The sequence below is a fragment of the Camellia sinensis genome, chromosome 9 (genome assembly GCF_055761805.1).
Source record: "Camellia sinensis isolate YWXY chromosome 9, ASM5576180v1, whole genome shotgun sequence".
NCBI lineage: Eukaryota > Viridiplantae > Streptophyta > Magnoliopsida > Ericales > Theaceae > Camellia > Camellia sinensis.
Window position 1 is genome coordinate 23,199,812 of NC_138969.1, and position 19,184 is coordinate 23,218,995.

Genomic DNA, 19,184 nt, shown 5'->3' on the forward strand with positions numbered 1-19,184 from the left:
TGTAGGGTGATCATCATCATCAGTCACTTCTCCATCTTCTTGGAGCTGCATTCTTCTCCCATTTCTTAGGTACCGGGAGTCACGCCTATAAAAGCATTGAGATTCTTCAAAACCATTCTTCATGGCCTCCCAACTAGGCACCACGACTCCATCGAGGGAGCAATACCAGTCAAAGGCGATCCCTTCTAAGGAAAGGGGGAATTGTTTTAGGCAAAGTGCTTCATTTTGAGCTGTTTCCCCACACTGTTTCAAAAAACGCCTAATATGTTTTTGAGGATCTCCATAACCCTCATATAGGACAAAATTTGGAAGTTCGTATCCTTCAGGAAATGGTGTTTGCTCTACCCATAAAGGGAACAAATCCCTTGGGCGATAAGTGCCCATCTCTCGAAGGTCAAGGGCAGTTTCAATCTTCTCCTCAATTGTGCCTTCTATGAAATCATATGTTTGAGAAGATGTACCTTCGTCATCCAAATGTTCTGACATCTCAATTTCTATTGGCCATGGCTTATAAAATGTCCTATAAAATCAATCAGCCATGGTGTCCCAATCTGGGATTGAATTAGGTGGCAGGCTGAAGTACCAATCCGCTGCCCATCCTTCCAAATAAAGAACGAACTGCCGTAGAAGTAACGCCTGGCTTTTTACTGTATTTCCACATTGTGCAAGGAAACGAACCAAATGGCGCCTTGGACAACCTGTCCCATTATATAAAGGAAAACGAGGTACTGCATATCCTCGTGGGAACTGAACCCATTCGACCCAATTAGGGAAAGGGTGTCCAGAAATTTGATTTCTTTCAATACTTAAATTTTGATGGGCTTCAAAACTCTCATCTTTCAAAGAGACTGTTACTTTTGCCTGATGTTCTGTTTCCCTTCTAGCTTCAATTTTTGCTTTCTCATCATCACCTGGATTGCGAATGATATGTATTTCTCGCTCTTCAAAATTTACGTCCACAGTGATGACATTACAAGGAAAGTCAAAGTGGTCACTTGATACACTTTCTCCATCGTATGTCCTAGCTGGGGATGTGTATGGTGAATCATCAGGGGAAAAGTTAAGTTCCCAATCTTCATTAGGATCCTCAACTTGAGATGACTTTGCTTGTTTACTTGAATGCTTCCATACTTCATCATCCGACATACACCTGCCATTCACCTCATCATCCTTGAAGTGTAGTCATTTTTTCGCCTTTTTTACAAGCTCAGAGTCGGACCTACACCCGGTGTCTCTTTGTTCTGTTCCCCTTACATATTCTGGAGTGCTTTGATAGTACATTGGTGGTACTGGCGAATACTCTGGAGAAAAGGCTTCTGGTGTATACTCTGGAGAAGCTGGTGTATATTCTGGAGAGGCTGGTGTGTATTCTGGAGAGGCTGGTGTGTATTCTGGAGAAGTTGGTGTATACTCTGGTGAGTCAGGTATACAGATAGGAGATGTAATGCAATCCCCTTCCCTAACTTTTGAACCAATTTCACCCTCATCTTCCTCGCTATCACTCAAAACAATGATGGTTAGGCAAGGGGCCAAAGTAAACTTTTCCTTCCTCCTTTTATCAAAGTATGTCTGCAACTCCACAGATTGAAATTTTGAAGGTAGAAATTCCTCCAATGTGACTGGGACAAGAGGACCTTGCTCTAACTGCTCATCAGGGACCAATTTCTCCCCCTTTTCCTTCTTTGGTGCTTTTTTCCTTTTCTCTTACTTACTTTGGCTTTTTTCTGTTTCCTAGAAACTTTGATTTTTTCTTTTTGGAAACTTTTGGCCCTTGTGTTGTTGAATCAACCACACTTCTAGCTTTCACTGTGGCATTTTGTTTTTTCTTCATGCTTTTTGACTGATAAACAACCCATTCACCTTCATTATCATTGTCGATAGTGATTGGGTTAGCAGATGTTTTCTCTTGAGGAGGGAGTTCAATAATTTTAGAGTCCAAAAGTTCTTGAATTTTATCTTTCAGAACAAAGCACTCTTTTATCGGATGGCTAATCAAACGATGGTAGGGGCAATACTTTGGATCATTGGTCTTTCCTACCTCATGTGGTCTTTTCACCTCAGGGAGAGCAATCAACTTTTGCTCCAACAGATCTTCAAATAGGTCTTCGACCAGATCATCCATGAAAGAATACTTCTTCTCCAACCTCTCTTTCATAGTCACCTTTTTAAATTCCTTAGGCTTTTTAGCCCCTACTACAACGGGACCCTTCTTTCTGGTTTCGATTGTAGCTGCGGTCGAGGACTCAACCCTTTCAACGGCCCTAGGCCTCCTTCGTTTAGCTAGATGCAGCTCCATATCATGAGCTTTAGTACATAGATCATTGAATCCTTCAAAAGTTTGAACCATAAGAGCCGTAGAGAGCTCATGTCGGAAGTTGTTAAGGCACATCCGAATTAACTCTAATTGTGTAAACTTTTGAGGACAAGCAAATGTCAAAGCTCGCCATCTTGCAATGAAATCTGTAACAGACTCATTGTCACGTTGCTTGGTCTCAATCAGTTCTGGTACTCCAACTCGTCTTTGTGTGTTGCAGAACTGTTTAAGGAACTCCTTCACCATGGAATCCCAATTTAGGATTGATCCCTCAGAAAGATTAGCATACCAAGTAAATGCAGAACTTTCAAGCGATTGGACAAATAGCTGCAGGCACAGGGCCTCATTCTGGGCTATTGGTCCGCATCTTGAAAGGAAATGAGCCACATGTTGTCTTGGATCTCCTGTTCCATCAAACATTTTGAAATCTGGTTGGGAAAAACCAGAAGGAAATGGAACAGCATCTACCCATGCTGGGTAAGGTTTTGTAATTATTCGAAAATTCTCATCATCTTTTTCTTTGACTTTCTTTACTTGTCTCCTCACCATATCATCAATCATGGCCATGAACATTGGATTCATACCACCACTGGTTAGATCAGAGTAACAAGGACCATTGCCCCCTGGGGCTAGTGTACTTTGTATGCCTACAGATGTCCCCACAACAGGTTGTGTCGTTTGTTTGGGTGCACTTCCTGGTCCTGTCATTTGGGCCTGCGACTGTTGCATTTGCTCCAACATAGCAGCCATTTCCCGTTCTCTTCTCTCGAGTTGTTCCTGTAGGGCCACCACTTTTTCCTTGAGACCTTGGTCTTGCTGGACCTGCGAATTTTCACCTTCTTTCTCAACCTCAGTCATCATAACTGCGACTTTGTTGATATCTTTCAATTCATTGTTTCCAATATTCGTTGAAACAAACGAGATAGAATCATGTTGTTCGTATAAAGGATTATCAACCCCCACAACATTATTCATATTTGAAGCATCTGACTGCGATGCTTTGTTTTGAGCCTGACGGGTTATGGACCTTGTCACAGGCCCTTTTCTTATTCCCTCCATAGATAGTTCAACCAAAGTAGAAATATTTCTCAAGGGTTGCTTACCCTCATCCACCTTGGATTTTCCAACAAAGATAGGACTTTCAATTTGTTTTTGGGGTTCATCTTTCGAGAGAGCCCTTTCAATAGCTCCTATAACATTTGTTGCCACTGTTCTTAGTTCCAGTTTCTTTAAAGCTTTATTTCTTCTTCGCCTTTGTCTTTTCGAAACTGGACCGAATGACATATCAAGTTGAGCCCCTAAGGGCATAGAAGGAACCGTTTGTGCCTTTGCAAATTCCTCATGAATTTTCAAAACAGTCCCTACATTTTTAGAGTGGGTCAATTGATGTTGATTCAAATCCCGTTGGGCCAAAGGGTGTTTCTTATTCTGTTGGGCCAACAGGTGTTCCTTATTCTGTCGGGCCAACGGGTGTTCCTTATTTGAATCCTGTTGAGCCAACGAGTGTTCCTTTGGCTCCTGAGAGTTGACTAAGATTTGGTTTGACCGATTTTGTGCTCTGAACAGAACTATCGGTTTATAGGCATCAACTGTTTTTTCAACAACAGGGGCCTTTTTTCCATCAACAGAAGTTTGGGTCATTACCCTCCTCCCAATGGCCCTAATGATGGCCATGTTTTCAACAGAAGCTTTCTTCTGGGCAGACTCCACCATTTTAATGGAGTCTTCTACCCTTTTGAGTAGTTGGGCCACAACATTTTTTGTTGCCCCCGTTGAAGCTGCAACAAAAGTCGTAGTTGCAAACTGATTAGCCTCCTTTGCCTGAATTAGAAAGTTCTTCGTTCGGGCTGTGGCCCTCACAATTGCGTACTGCTTTGACGCTTTCACATAATCTTCAGTAATCTTTCTCAAACTTTCAGCTTTCTGGAGAAGTGTGACTTTCTTTGTCACACCAGTTACCTTCGGGACAGCCAAGAGCTTTCGCTCCGGAGCCCCTTGGGTGGCAGGGGAAAGAAGTGCATCTTTCCAGGATTTCGTTGGCTCTACCTTTGGGACAGCCAAGAGCATTCGCTCCGGAGCCCCTTGGGTGATGGGTGTTATCTCCAACCTTGGTGATTTCAGAACCACTGGAGTGTAGGTTTGTCTCCTAACAGTTGCTTCAGCATTCCTATAACAAAAGAATACGTCAGTAAGTTTCAACTATATATATATATTATTTTTTTTTTTTTTTGTTCTTCAAAAGATGGGAGGAGAAATAAGTCCCACTGGGCGTGCCAGAATTTGTAGACACAAATTTTAAAACATGAAGTGTTTCAGCACATTTCAAAATTTACGTTACAAATGTCCACTGTTTAGTTTTTTTGGACTAAACAGTGTTGATTATTTGAATAGCAGGTTCCTATTTCCGATCTGTATTTCAGATCGTTAATTAGACATTTTATATAAATGAAACCTCCGATTAATGAAGAACAAAATAAACAACAAAAGATAATTTAAGAAAAAATAAATAAATATTTTATTGAGATTGTTATGGGTTTTGAACCCTCGAATACAAAATACAGTTTGGGTTTGGAACCCTTTACCTATTCATTGCCATTAGCGTAGGTTCTTGAGTTCTCTAGGCTTCTCCTCTTCTTTCTTGTAACGAATTGTTTAGCTCTCAATTTCTTTCTCTCTCTCTCTCTGATCTTTTCACTTCTGATTTTTCTATCCCCCGGTCTTGTGTGATGGTCCTCATATTTATGGAGGGCCATCAGGTGATAGGAACGCTTCATCTTCATTTTGAATTTCAAATTGAATGATATTTGAATTTCAAATTGAATGATAACGCTATTTAAATTTTGAATAATAGCGCTATCTGATTAATCGTATATCTGATTAACCGAATTGATCTTTGGGGTTTCATCCTGTGTGATGTCTTTGTTGTAGGCTCTACAGGTGTCATTTTTTCGTAGGCTCCACGTGTCATTTGAGCATCTTGAATAACGTCGTTAAGATACGACGTTGTTTTATTTATATACCTCAACGGAGCAAATTAATCATTTTGGGAAGTGATTGCCTACAACAATCTTATTGTAGGCTCTATGTGTGTCATTGACTGTATTTGAAATTTAAACATAAATTTGGTTTAAAATTTATGTGCCAACAGGAATAACAACGTACAGACTTCATGGGAATTACACAGATGAGACAATCTCTGGAAAGTATACAAAATAATGCATTTGAAACCTCTAAATCCCTCCATGAGTAATGAGATCTAGACTTTGAAACATAGAAGCTTAAAGAGTACAAACAAAAAAGTAATAAATGATTTCTAAAGGTTGAACTTGTAGAATTGAAAAAATAGAAAATAGGGCAATTTTTCCTAACCAAATTGAAAACAGAAATCAATATGATTATTTCATGCAAATGCTAATGGCTGAATCAATGAATGTATAAGGTGGCAATTGTACCAACCAACCAAACCAAGCCTTCAGTCCCATCAAATAGGATCCACTACATCAATCTTTCTTCTCCACGCGGCCCTATCAAAGGTCATTTCGTTAGTCAAATTAAGTAGATCCATATCTCTATTTACAAGGCTAACCAATGCTAATCTAGGTCTACCCCGTCCCCTAACACTTCCATCTACCGTTACAGCATCGCATCTCTTTACTACTGTCTCTGTTAGTCTCCGTTGAATATGACCAAACCATCTCAATCGATTCTCTTTCAACTTATCTTCTATCGGTGCTACTCCTACCCATTCCCTAATACACTCATTCTTAATTCTGTCTTGTCTAATCTTGCCACACATCCACCTTAGCATTCTCATCTCATCCACACTCATCTTAGCTACATGTTGTTTCTTGATTGCCCAACACTCTATCTCATACAACATCGCTAGTCTAATAGCTGTTCTATAGAACTTACCTTTAAGTTTAGTGGGTATTCGTTTATCACATAGTACCCCAGACGCACTTCTCCACTTACACCATCCCGCCTTAATACAGGTTAAGACCACTAAATATAGGTTTCTGATTCAATCTTCTCTTCAGGAAGGGTTACAGGCTCCTAAGATATAGATAATAGGTTTTGATAGGAAAGGGTGTTCACTTTCCTTTTCAGATACAACAAAAACAGTCATTTTGCTATAGTCTGCTTTTTTATAATTATGTTAACAAAGGAGGCAATGAAGTGAAGACTTGAAGGAGGAACAAGTCCCTCATAGAGATCACAAGTGGAGAAAGAGTAAATCAATTTGTAGTTGACATCAATCTCTAACATTTATTCATATTTAACACATATATTACAACTAAGCAGGAAAAAAAATTTGTCGACATATATTTAAATGTAATATACACGCACTCATAGGCACTCTCAACCTCAAAAACTTCTACATGCCCTTGCTCCCCCACCCTCACTTCATGCAACTAAACTATATCTATATTAATATTTTGTGTGCAAATTAACATATATAAAACATAGCTCATCTTCAAAATGAACGCATATATATAAACTTGATTATGCATGAACCAGGTGCTTTTTGCCGACAATTTGTATAAAGAAAGGAGAAAGGCTGGTTTATTATTTTGCCACCAATTAATTTCTTCTTCTTTTTTGGTAGGTAAGTGAAATATATAAAAGCTACTTACCCAAAAAATATATAAAAGCCAACAAAATAACATGGCATAATCATTATCCAGGTTGACGAGAGATCTAGAGGGAGTCTAGTGGAGATTATAGAGAAGAATCGACTACAAAGCTTCTCACTGAAGATAGATTTGGGAGGTGTAAGTTGGGCAGTGCAAGCTCTTTAGCAGGTGGGGAAGCTTTACAAAGGAGGCTCTTTCTTTAGCAAATACCATAGCAGCTCCGTTGTGTTTTGTTTACAGAAGTATACCAACGGTAGGGGTGTTTTTGTTGACTTGTTGAAATGGGAGGGAGGTGTCACGAAATGCAACATCATTATTCCGGCAGGGAATAATCAGTGTGTTTGGTTTCAGTTTTCTAAATTTAGTTTTCTGAAAATTGAGTTTATTGTTTTTCGTATTTTTTTGTTTTTAGTGAATATTTTTAAAATTTTAAGTAATTTTTTTACTCTTTTAGATGTACCTTACTTAGATGTATCTAAAATAGTAAAATATTTGTAAAAAAATATTTTAAAAAATTAATAAATAAACAAAAATACAAAAATGTACTGAATTTTCATTTTTTTTTTGTATTTTTTGGTATTTAGTGTATTTTTTAGAGATTTTTTTCACAAATATTATACTTTTTAAGTATATTTATGTTAGGTGTGTCTAAAAATTAAAAAAAAAAAGCTTAAAATATTAAAAAAATTCATTGAAAACATTAAAATACGAAAAAATAAAAAAGTAGAATTTTCTGAAAACTGAAACCAAACAAGCTAAATGGTAGTGGGTGGATGGATACAGCTGCCATGCTTCGTAATGTCATTTGCAATGAACCCAAGAGGAACACTATAGGTATGGACGCCAGGGTTAGAGTTACAAAAGGAGTTCAGAGCAAGGGGACAAAGGAGAAGGCTAGGGAAGGGAAAACATGGGTGAATAGAGGAAAGAAGTTTGTTGATTTGTTCACTAAGAATCGAATGGGTAATTTAAGGGCTGATATGGAGCAGGCTGTAGTCTGTGTAAGATGCGATTTTTCAAGCAGTTAGGCTCAAATTGAAAAGGAATTGCGCAAATATTTAAAGATGCCTATTTCTCTTCGACCATTTCAAATCAATAGAGCTTTGTTCAAGGTAAGGAATAGAGAGAAAGCGAATTTTATTGAAAACAAGGAATTGAGGTTCTTTGACAAAGATGTGGCGATCAGTTTGGAGAAGTGATCAGAGGTGAAGCATGTTAAACAAGAGGTTATTGTCTCTTACAGAAGGTGGATTGCAGTGTATGACTTGCCATTTACCCTTTGGAATGAACAGGTACTAGGACAGAGATGTGGTGGTTTGTTGGAAGTGGATAGAAGAACTCTCTTTGGACAATCTATTTGAGGTAAGATTGAAAGTCAAAGACTTTGATTGCGGTTTTCTGCCAGCTTGTATGGAGGTTACAGAGGGAGATCAATCTTCTATGGTGTGCCTCAAGCCATTGTCCAAGTCAGTGCGACGGAATGGGGAAGTTTGGCCAACGATTTTCCGACAAAAGTCTTCAGGCGAATCTTTCGCCGGTGACGAGGAAGACGAAGGGGAGAGACAGCCAGGGTGGACACGTGGTGGCTTGGTAGGGAAAAATCGAAAGGGTGCAGAAGTCGAAAGGGCTGGGGTCAGATCTCGTGTGGTGGCTGAGATGGAGGGCAAATCAAGGGATAAGGGGCTTAGGGAGGTCCCAAATGGGCCAATGGGGCATAGTGGGCCAACTTTTATTTTGGGCCCAAGTGATTTTTATGATAAGGGCCGGAGGTTTATTAATCAATGCCCTAGTTCGCTATGAAGCATGGGTACTTCGAAAAACATGTCGTACCCGTACCGGGTACTTACCGGCGTACCGTACCTCGTATGGTACTTCTGTATACGTACCGGGTACACGAACCACGTACCCAAGTTTTTTCTTCTTAATTTTTGACGTACCCAGGCATACCGAGTATATATCCAAGCTGTACCGTATCTCAGTTGAAACAATATTTTCCTTCTACTACAGAGATAAAACTTATTTCACTAGATTCGTTTTTTAGTTTTTATTTTATGCTTAGCATGATTTTAAAATTAAACAATGGTTTGTAAATTGTTTAATATATTAACATTTAATTTTGATTTATACTTTTCCTTTTGGCATTAAATGTTAATTATAAGTTGGACCTTAACAAATTAAACAATTTAATTAATTTTTGCATTACTCTAAATTAAAAATAAATATTTTTTTACAAACGTACCAAGCCGAAGCCGTACCCGTACCCTATTTTTTTTGAATTTTACCGTATCGACGTACCCGTATTGTACCAGTACCCGTACCCGTACCTGTACCTGTGCTTCATAGCTAGTTCGTATTCTCCAAGAGCTGGACCAGTCTATAAGCAGCAAATGGATTATAATGTTGGGCCTCAAAGTGTGGATGAGGTCTACTCAGCTAAATTGGGCCTAGTGGGTCAATTGAAGGGGGTTCATGGTTCAGAAGAGAGGATCCATGATGCTGATCGATCCGAATTGCTTGTAGAGGAGAGACGATCCATTGGAGAGGAGGAGGCTCAGCGTCGATAGTCGTCTGGGGTGCAAGAGGCTATGGATGTTGATTGCGAGATGAATTCTCCGAGGAATAATCAATTTCGACTAACGAGGGACAAGATTCAGCTAGGATTAGCTGATTTCATGAATGAATCTGTTGAGGATCTGCAGAGAACAGAGGGGAATACGGAGGAGTGGGTCGATGATAGGATAGAGGATGTAAACGATGCTGATTTGTTGAGTCGCAAGGTAGATGATGGGTGTTTTGAGCCTAACGAAGTGCTGCAAGCTCTGGAAATGTATGGGTCTGAGACGAGCTCTGAGTTTGTCTCTAGTTTAAACGGCGATGGAGGTGATTAAGAAGAGTATGATTTTCAGCTGTGTAATCTCTTTAAGGAACAAGGCACTGTTGAGAAGGAGGAGGCCGAGGGTTTCTCTGAAACAATGGATCATGTCAGTGACACTGTTATCCAAGATACCACAGCTCCAGCATCTGAGAGGGGTAACACTGCTAGTCAAGTCTTTTCTTCTCTTGGGGATGGGGTAGGGCGATCTCAATGTCTGGGTCTTGATTGTTCTGTTAGGGGAATGGATGATCAAGGAGTCTTGCTGGATATTTCCAGAGCCATGATGACTGGCTCTACTATTAATCTTGTGTCCTATAATGCTAACATTCCTGTAGGCCAAGTAAATGATGCTCAAGCGGGACATTCTGTTAATCATATGCCCAGGAGAAGCTGTATTTTTAGTGGGGTGAGGGATAATAAGGTAGAAACAGAGCATTGGTTGATGGAGTTAAGCAAGCATGCGTCTTGTCCTATTGAGGAAAATGAAGTACTCATTTTCAAGCATTTGCTTTAAGTTTATGGGGCTTTCGTTAGTAAGGTTAAATGGGAGGGAGGAGGTTAGTGGAAAGGAAATTAGTGTCTCTAGGAGGGAGTGTGTTAGAAGGGGAAGGGCTTCGGTTAGAAAGGGGACTAGGGAGTTAAGGAATTTGGTGAGCACAATTAATTCTGATAGGAGACATGAGGAGGTTAGGAATGGCAATGTTTCTCAATAAATATTGTTAGTTGGAATGTGAGGGGTTTAAGCTCTCGGAAGAAGAGGGGGGTCATTAGGGATTTTTTGAGGAAACATCAACCTGATATTTTCATTTTTCAGGAAACTAAAGTGGAAGCTTGTGATAGGAATTTTATTAAAAGTGTTTGGGAGTTAGGCATAAAAAGGGGGCTTTTGTACCATCAGTGGGAAGGTCTGGAGGTCTTTTATGTATTTGGGATGAGAGGGCGGTTTTTCAGTGTGACTCTTTAGTTGGAGAGTTTTCATTATCAATTAGGTTCAAGAATCTAAATAATAGTGAGTGGTGGCTGTCGGGCGTATATGGCCCAATTTGTCCCTCTAAGAGACAGGCTTTGTAGGAGGAGTTATGTGGGTTATATGGGTTATGCTACCCCAACTGGTGTTTAGGGGGGGATTTCAATGTGGTTAGAAAGGTTTCAGAGAAGCTTAATGGGGGTAGAATCAATAGGAGTATGAGAGATTTTGACGGGTTCATTAGAGGACGTGAGTTGGTGGATTCTCCTTTATTTAATGCAGATTCACATGGTTTAACCTTAGGAAAAGTCAGGTATGTTGTAAACTAGATAGATTTTTATTTTCTTTGGATTGAGAGGAGGTTTTCCCCAATGTGAGACAGGAGGCGTTTCCAAGATTGGTGTCCGATCATTGCCCCATTATGATCGAGAGTCGTCCTTTTCCATTTAGGTTTGAGAATATGTGAATGGATCATCATTTGTTTAAGGAAAACTTTGCAGGGTGGTGGAATAATGCTAGATGTCACGGGTGGGAGGGTTTTAGATTCATGAGAAAGTTGAAGGTCATTAAAAAACGTGTGAAACTTTGGAATAGGGAGGTGTTTGGGAATTTGGAATCATCTAAACTTCAAGTTATGGGTAGAATGGAGGAGATAGACTCTTTGGAGATGCAAGGGAATGAGGTTGAGGATTTGAGGAGAGAGAGGAGGGAGTTAGGCGTGAAGTTGGAAGAGTTGAATCTTAGAGAGTAGATTTTTTAGGCACAAAAAGCAAAGGTAAGGTGGTTAAAGGAAGGGGATGTTAGTTCAAAATTCTTTCATAGGATTGCTGATAGAAAAAGGAAGAAAAAGTTCATTAAGAGGTTAAAAGTAAGGCCAAGGGTAGTGGTGGGCTCAGAGGAGCAAATAGTCTAAGGGATTTTTTATTTTTACTCAAAATTGTTTTCAAAGGACGAGAGAGTCAAGCCTGGGCTAGAAGGGCTTGAGTGGAGGCCTATTGATCAGGAAAGCGCCACTTGGTTAGAGAGACCTTTTGAGGAAATGGAGATTAAGGATGCAATTTTTGAGTGCAAGAGAGACAAGGCTCCAAGCCCCGATGGGTTTTCCATAGCAGTTTTTCAAGATTGTTGGGAGGTGGTGAAGGGGGATTTGCTGAGAGTTTTCATGGAATTTTATGAGACAGGAGTGGTTAATTTATGTGCAAATGCCACATTTATCTATTTGATTCCTAAGAGGGATGGAACCATCTGAATTGGTGATTTAAACCAATTAGTTTGGTGACATCACTCTATAAGATTTTGAGGAAGATTTTGTCAAAAAGGTTGAGGGCTTCTTTAGGGGATACAATCTCTCCAACTCAGGGGGCTTTTGTACAAGGTAGATAGATTCTAGATGTGGTTCTGATGGCGAATGCGGTGGTTAAGGAGTGTAGGAAGTCTGGAAAGAGAGGTCTTGTGTTTAAGGTATATTTTGAGAAAGCATACGATCATGTAGATTCCCATTTTTTGGATTTTGTGGTGGATAGGAAAGGGTATGGTGAGAGATGGAAGTCCTGAATTAGGGGATGTTTGGCGTCTTACAGTATGTCGGTGAAAGTCAATGGTAAACCAGGGTAGAATTTGAAGGCATCTCGAGAGTTGAGACAGGACGATCCTTTATCTCCTTTCCTCTTCATCATGGTAGCGGATGTGTTAGGAAGGATGGTGGAAAGGGCTAAAGAGGTAGGTTTGTTTGAAGACTTATAGGTCGGTAGAGATAAAATTAGTGTGACACATTTGCAATTTGTGGATGACAATTTTTTCTTCTCTGAGGGGGACGAGAGCCAAATGGTGAGTCTCTTTTCGGTGGTTAGGCTTTTTGGGGTGCTCTCTCAGGGTAAATTTAAAGAAGATTAGGGTAGCGGGTATTAATGCTGATTCAAGTTTGATTCAGAGAGTGGCTGAGTTACTTGGGTGTGGTATAAAGACATTTCCGATGAAGTATTTGGGGCTCCAGCTGGGAGGTAACCCAAGGGGTGAAGTGTTTTGGAATCCGGTTGTGGAAAAGATAGGAAAGAGGTTAGAACGGTGGAGAAGGGCTTTACTATCTCGTGGGGGTAGGTACACTCTGGTTAAGACAGTGCTAAGTGGAATTTCAATTTATTTCATGTTTGTGTTTAAGATTCCAGTCAAGGTAGCAAAATCTATTGAAAAGTTAATGAGAGATTTTCTTTGGGAAGGGAAAGATGAGGGAAGGAAGGATCATTTGGTGAACTAGGAAACGGTGTCCTTATCTAAGGAGATGGGGGGTTTGGCCATTAGTAATATAGTGGCTAGAAACAAGGCTCTGCTAGGCAAGTGGTTATGGCATTTTCCCAATGAGTGTGGTTCATTATGGCATGCGGTTATTAAAAGTAAATATGGGACTCAGGTTAATGGTAGGGACTCTCAGGTGGTCTCGAGGGGTAACGGGCGTGCTCCTTGGAAGTTCATTTCTCAAATTTATCCAGTTTGGTCCCGATTCATTTCTGTGAGGGTGGGTAATGGGGAAAATGTCAAATTTTGGGAGAATGTTTGGGTGGGCTCGACGTCCTTGGTTGAGTCCTATCCACTTTTGTATGGCGTTTCTCAGTCTCATAATTGTTCTGTTGCGTCTGTGGCGGGTTCTTTGGTGGCTCCTTTATCTTGGAATTTTAATTTCCGCCAGAATCTTCATGAGAGGGAAGTTTCGGAATTGGTTTCTCTTTTGTCAAGACTTGAAAATGTTTCTTTGTCTCCAAATTTGAAGAATAGGTTGGTTTAAAATATTCATTCGTCGGGTTTTTTTACTTGTAAATCCTTTCTTGATAAAATCAATGATACTTCTCATAACATGATTTGGAAGGCATGTGCTCCTCCTACGGCGAAAATGTTCATATGGATCTTGGTTCATGGGGACACTTTGACAAATGATTCATTGCAAAAGAGGAGACCTTCGCGGTATCTTAATCCTCAATGGTGCATCATGTGTTGTAAAAGTGGAGAATCTCTGGATCATCTCTTTTTGCATTGCTCGATGGCTAGGTGGTTATGGCATAGGGTGTTTGGATTGGGTATTGTGATGTGGGTGGCCTCAACAGGATGTGCTCAAATGCTATAATTTGATTTTCAAGTTTTTGGAAGGTCGAAGAGGGCTAAAGTGCTTTGGAGTAGTGTCGTCTTTGCAATTTGCTACATTGTTTGGTTGGAAAAAAACGCCCGTGTTTTCGAAGGAGTTGCCCAGGATATAGACTATTTATGAGATAGGGTGAGATACTTAGTGTCTTTTTGGGCCTCAGCGAGCTCAATATTCTGAGGGATTCCGCTTTTTTTGCTTGCCACCGATTGGGTGTCAGTTTGTTCTGTGTAGTAGTTTTGAGTTTGGTATTTTTGTATTTTCTTTTTTCTCTTTTTGGTTTTTTCCATCTCTCTTGTAAGAGGATGCCTTATCCTCTTTTTTTCTTGGCCTTGTGCCTTAATATATCTTTGTTGGTTGCCGATCAAAAAAGAGATCCCAGAACAAAGCAGCATGGAGACCATCTTGAGCAAAGCAGGTGAATTCAATATAAATAATCTTATTAAGCTACAAATTCATAGAACAACCTATGAACAGTCTAGAAGCCAAAAATAGTAATAATAACCATACAGAAAGTGGTCAGAAACTAACCTGGGTGGCATTAGCAGTGGCAACATTAACTGAATATCCTGCTGGAGCTTTCCATTCATTTCGCAGCTCTCTAGAGGTAGAACTGACCAGTCTTACAGAGCTTGAAGTAACCTGTCATGGCGATTCATCAAAAAAACACAAATAGATTGTAGTAATCATTCTATAAGAAAAAGATTGATCCACTCATGTAACTCATACAAAGAAAGCACGTCTATCAATAGGTGATAAACAGCAATAATAACATGTCAAGCACCAGTTGAAGAACAACAGAGGAAGAAAGCAAAGACATAAGTGCTCTGTCTATCTCTGCACGCATATATGTACTAGTGCATGCATCCATGTGCATTTTAGTTTATGTAATATGCTTTATGTTCTGTCACGTCATTATCAAAGAGAATTGTTTAATATTAGTTCACATCTACCTAATGAAGCAACCGCAACCATCTATTTTGTCATAGTGTGCCAAAAGTTTACAGCTAATTTACCTAGACATAGAGTTCAACAGCAACCAATCCTAAAAGATGGTTCCATAGGTCCATATCATCTGGCAATACAAGCAGTTCTACAAAAAAGTTTGGTGCACGGAGGGATTGTTAAATTGGTGCGAAAAGCAGCACCAGTTTTCCTGTAATGGTGCTTATGGAATGAGTGGGCTAGACATCCCTTTGCAGTGGCACAATGACAATCTGAAATTGTAAATAGATGCTCAGCTTCCCTCTTGATTAGCTGGTGATTCGCAGTTACACTATTCTTTCTCAGATTTTTTTGGGGCAAAGACAAGAATATGGCTTTCTTTTGCTTTGATTTGTTCTCTTTTGGTACACCTCATATGTTATGAGTTTTGTCCCCTTGACACTACCTAGTGAATAGTTTATCTTCTCAAAAAAAAAAAAAAAAAACGAAGGACTGGTGCCCAAGTAAATAGAACATTATTGAGCATCTGTCCTGGTCCAAAGCAGCAATTTCAATTTTGTCCCTTTTGAGGAAGCAAAAATTGAAAATCATGAAATTGAAGAATTTGATGCTACTTCCCACAGTTACTTGCTTAGGGGGTTGATTGTAAGTTTTGATTGGTTCCAAATCAAATTTCTCAGGAGGAGATGAGAATATAGATTTCTTTCTTCTATTTCGTTCTCTTTTTGCACTCGTCATATGTACATGCATAGTTGTCAAATTGAAAATCGTATCGTGAATCGCGCAAATTATATAGAATCAAGAATCATAATTTGGCACAAACTGTAAAAAATAGCGTCAAACATTCATATATATTATATATGTAAAAAAAAGTTGATTTTGCCACATGTTATACAATAGTTCTTATATTAGGGTTTCTAGTTCTCTCACCATCATGACATACAAGTAAGCAATTCTTGAAGATTTAATTGAGAGAATTACTTTCAGCAATTGGAGAAAAGATCCATTTAGCAACACATTAAAGACAAGAAAACCAACCTGTACAAGTTGATTGTACACAGCATCATGACAGAACAAAGTCTGAACTTGGGAACAAAAGCCCTCTATCTCAGTTTCTTCCAACTCATCCTCAAGATTCATAGCCAAAATTCGCGTCTCACTAATAAAACTAACCACCAAGAAGGTGTCATAGGGATCATCAGTAGCTGCTCTAAGTGACCACATTCCTTTGATGCCTTGAAGCTCTACCGATGCCTACAAAATGGCTTTGTGCATGAGCTTAGCGGAAACAATTAGAAGTTGAAGAAAAAATTGCGGGAAAAAAATATAAAGCAATTTCAATAAAGAAAAACCTGTTCATTGATTCCAATTCCATTTCGAACTATGCGAAGAGACCCATCTTTATAGGCTCCAGAGCAAGTTACAACCTGACCTTGACCTTGCCTCTCGAGGTCAACCACACAAAAGTCAACAATCGGGCCCAAATTGACATACTTTTCTAGAACTTCTACATAAGAACCTTTTGTATCTGGTTGGAGATTTAGCTTTATCAGCTGCAATGCCACCGGAAAATCAAGTTGAGATAAAATCGCAAATGAAAAACTGAGAACACTTGCATTAATAGAAAATCATGAGAATTAGTCTTGAGAACAAGTATTTCACAAACATAATATAGCATGCACATTGTATAACGTTAAACCATTCTAAAATTACAAAAGAAATAAACAATTATACAAAATAAAAAACACAATATCTACTAAATTACATTTAAAAATTGCAAACAACATGAACATGAAATGAAACTGAAATCACTTGCATCAAAATATGACTATGAGAATTGTAGAGAACCTTTTTCACAACCACAGTATATCTATCCTTCATACTGGGGGTGTTTGGGAACCTAGCTTTAAGGCTAAAATAGCCTCAAAAACAATTTTAGCCTAAAAGCTCCTAGAAAAAAAAAAAAAAAAAAAAAAAAGGCCGGCAGTGGGCTGTCACTATGGTGCCTACACCGTCACAGTGACAGGTAGGTAAATTACAATTTTACCCCTTTAGATTAATTTTGGAAAATGTGAAGTTAGGGACAAATTTGTCATACTTCAAACATCATTACAACACATTTTTCAATACACCAACTCAAATAAAAATCCATCCTATCTTTCCAAGCACAAACTAAAATAGTCTACTAAAATAGCCAAAAAGCCTCTAAAATAGCCACTTCCCAAACACCCACACTGTGCATCTTTAAATACATTCTCAAATTAAGAGAGAGAGAGAGAGAGAGAGAGAGAGAAAATAATAAGCACCAATATCTAAAAAATTTGGACTTAATTTACAATAAAATTTAGTGTCAATATTTTAATTTCTTGAGGCCAAAAATAGAAGCATTAGGATGTAAGTATGTATACTTTTAGAAAGATGGCATTCCATTCCATGGCGATGACTATTACACATCTTTATATAGCAAGAACGTGTGAATGAACTAACAAAGCTTCTGGTCAAGGAGGTTTTCTCTTTGTGAATAATAAAGTGCCAACAACAGAATGTTATGATAGAACAGAAGTTTAAATGTTCCAACGGTCACGGGAAAAAAAAAAAAGAAAAGAAAAGAAGTTATAGTTGCAAAAGTTATATCATGAACTTGTCTTGTAATGTATGACCACATTATTGGAATCTATGTTCTAACTAACAGCATCAAATTTCCAAGAGCCTTGCAAAATATGCTCTGCCAGTGCACATAAACATCATGTCATAATTAATTTTCCCCTAAAAATGATAGGGCACAAAAAAAGTAGATGTTATCATCAATCAGGCAACAAGAGCCAAAGTAGAAAGTCCACCTTGATCTTATATTAAGAATTGTGACGTCAAGATAAATATTTTTTTACAATTATGTTCAAATTAATTCTTCCTAACAAATGCCAAAAGAAATTAAATCATTGTATGTGTCCTATAAATGTGGGCATATACCCATTTTAAATGAAATTCACATCCCAAATCTTTGTCACAATATAAACAGTTACCCCATCATGAAATTTTAGAAATAATGGAATCAAGCCATATTTTACTTCAAAATATGACATTCAAAATAAGATAATTTTCTTTTATATACCTGTGAATCTCCATAGCTTGAGCCAACATAAACAAATGCATTATCAAGATATGATATAGTCGATGCAATAGAAGTTTCCCCCAGGAGTTCAATTTTGAGTCCAGTCACTCTGAAATAATATAAAATATGAATCCACGTCAGACGAATCTAGAAAGCAAACATTGTTTTGTTTATTTTATCGTTTAGAAAAGTGAAGGTTGAGGGTAGTAACTCAATTATCCGAATAAAACAAGAACAATCACTTACTTTTCTTTCTCATGGATTATAACAAGAAGGTGAAGAAGTCCGGCATGATCACCAAGTAAGTATCTAGAACCATCGGCATCAACCCTTCCATAGGCTCTTGTGATGGACTGCAAGTACACATCACAGAAAGAGTAATATCATTATTTCTCACTAAAAAATTGGACCTTGCAAATCCTTAGAAAATAACTTTCTTCTATTGGAAGGAGGAAGGACACATGTTGCAAATAAGTGACTTACAGGTCTAATTGGGATTGCTTTAAATGCAGAGGCACTACAATACACAATTGTTTCTTCTCCAATAATAAGAACACCACAGAGAGGCGGTGGTACTGGAATGAGCAAAGCAGCCCCATTATCAAGATTATTCTGAGACCATGGACCCTCAACAAAATCTTTATCCTTCAGAGCAACCTCATACGTTTTGACATGACGAGCATCCTTGTTATCCTGCAAAATAAGATAACAAAGACATGATAACAGTAGAACTTTCTACCACAAATAACTCTAACCAAACCAAGCCTTAAGTCCCATCAAATGGGGTCGGCTACATGAATCCTTCTTCTCCACGCGGCCCTATCAAAGGCCATTTCATTAGTCAAATTAAGTAGATTCATATCTCTATTTATAACGCTAGTTAACGTTAATCTAGGCCTACCCCGTCCCCTAACACTTCCATCTACCGTTACAGCATCGCATCTCTTCACTACTGCCTCTGTTGGTCTCCGTTGAATATGACCAAACCATCTCAAACGATTCTCTCTCAACTTATCTTCTATCGGTGCTACTCCTACCCATTCCCGAATACACTCATTCCTAATCCTGTCCTGTCAAGTCTTACCACATATCCACCTTAGCATCCTCATCTCAGCCACACTCATCTTATCCACATGTTGTTTCTTGGTTGCTCAACACTCCGTCCCATATAACATAGCTGGTCTAATAGCTGTTCTATAAAACTTAC

At 38.8% G+C, this 19,184-nt stretch overlaps 1 protein-coding gene across 1 annotated transcript in view; it reads right to left on the bottom strand.

Annotated features, from left to right (window-relative positions):
- The window catches only part of LOC114297105 (DNA damage-binding protein 1), a 44,959-nt gene that overhangs the window by 17,438 nt on the left and 8,337 nt on the right, over nt 1–19,184 (bottom strand). Inside the window, exons 9-14 of the mRNA XM_028241464.2 lie at nt 18,461–18,670; nt 18,224–18,330; nt 17,978–18,086; nt 16,218–16,418; nt 15,904–16,119; nt 14,452–14,562 (exon numbers count right to left, since the gene is read on the bottom strand). Of these exons, the coding sequence (XP_028097265.2) occupies nt 14,452–14,562; nt 15,904–16,119; nt 16,218–16,418; nt 17,978–18,086; nt 18,224–18,330; nt 18,461–18,670 (954 nt within the window). The remainder of the gene's footprint in view (nt 1–14,451; nt 14,563–15,903; nt 16,120–16,217; nt 16,419–17,977; nt 18,087–18,223; nt 18,331–18,460; nt 18,671–19,184) is intronic.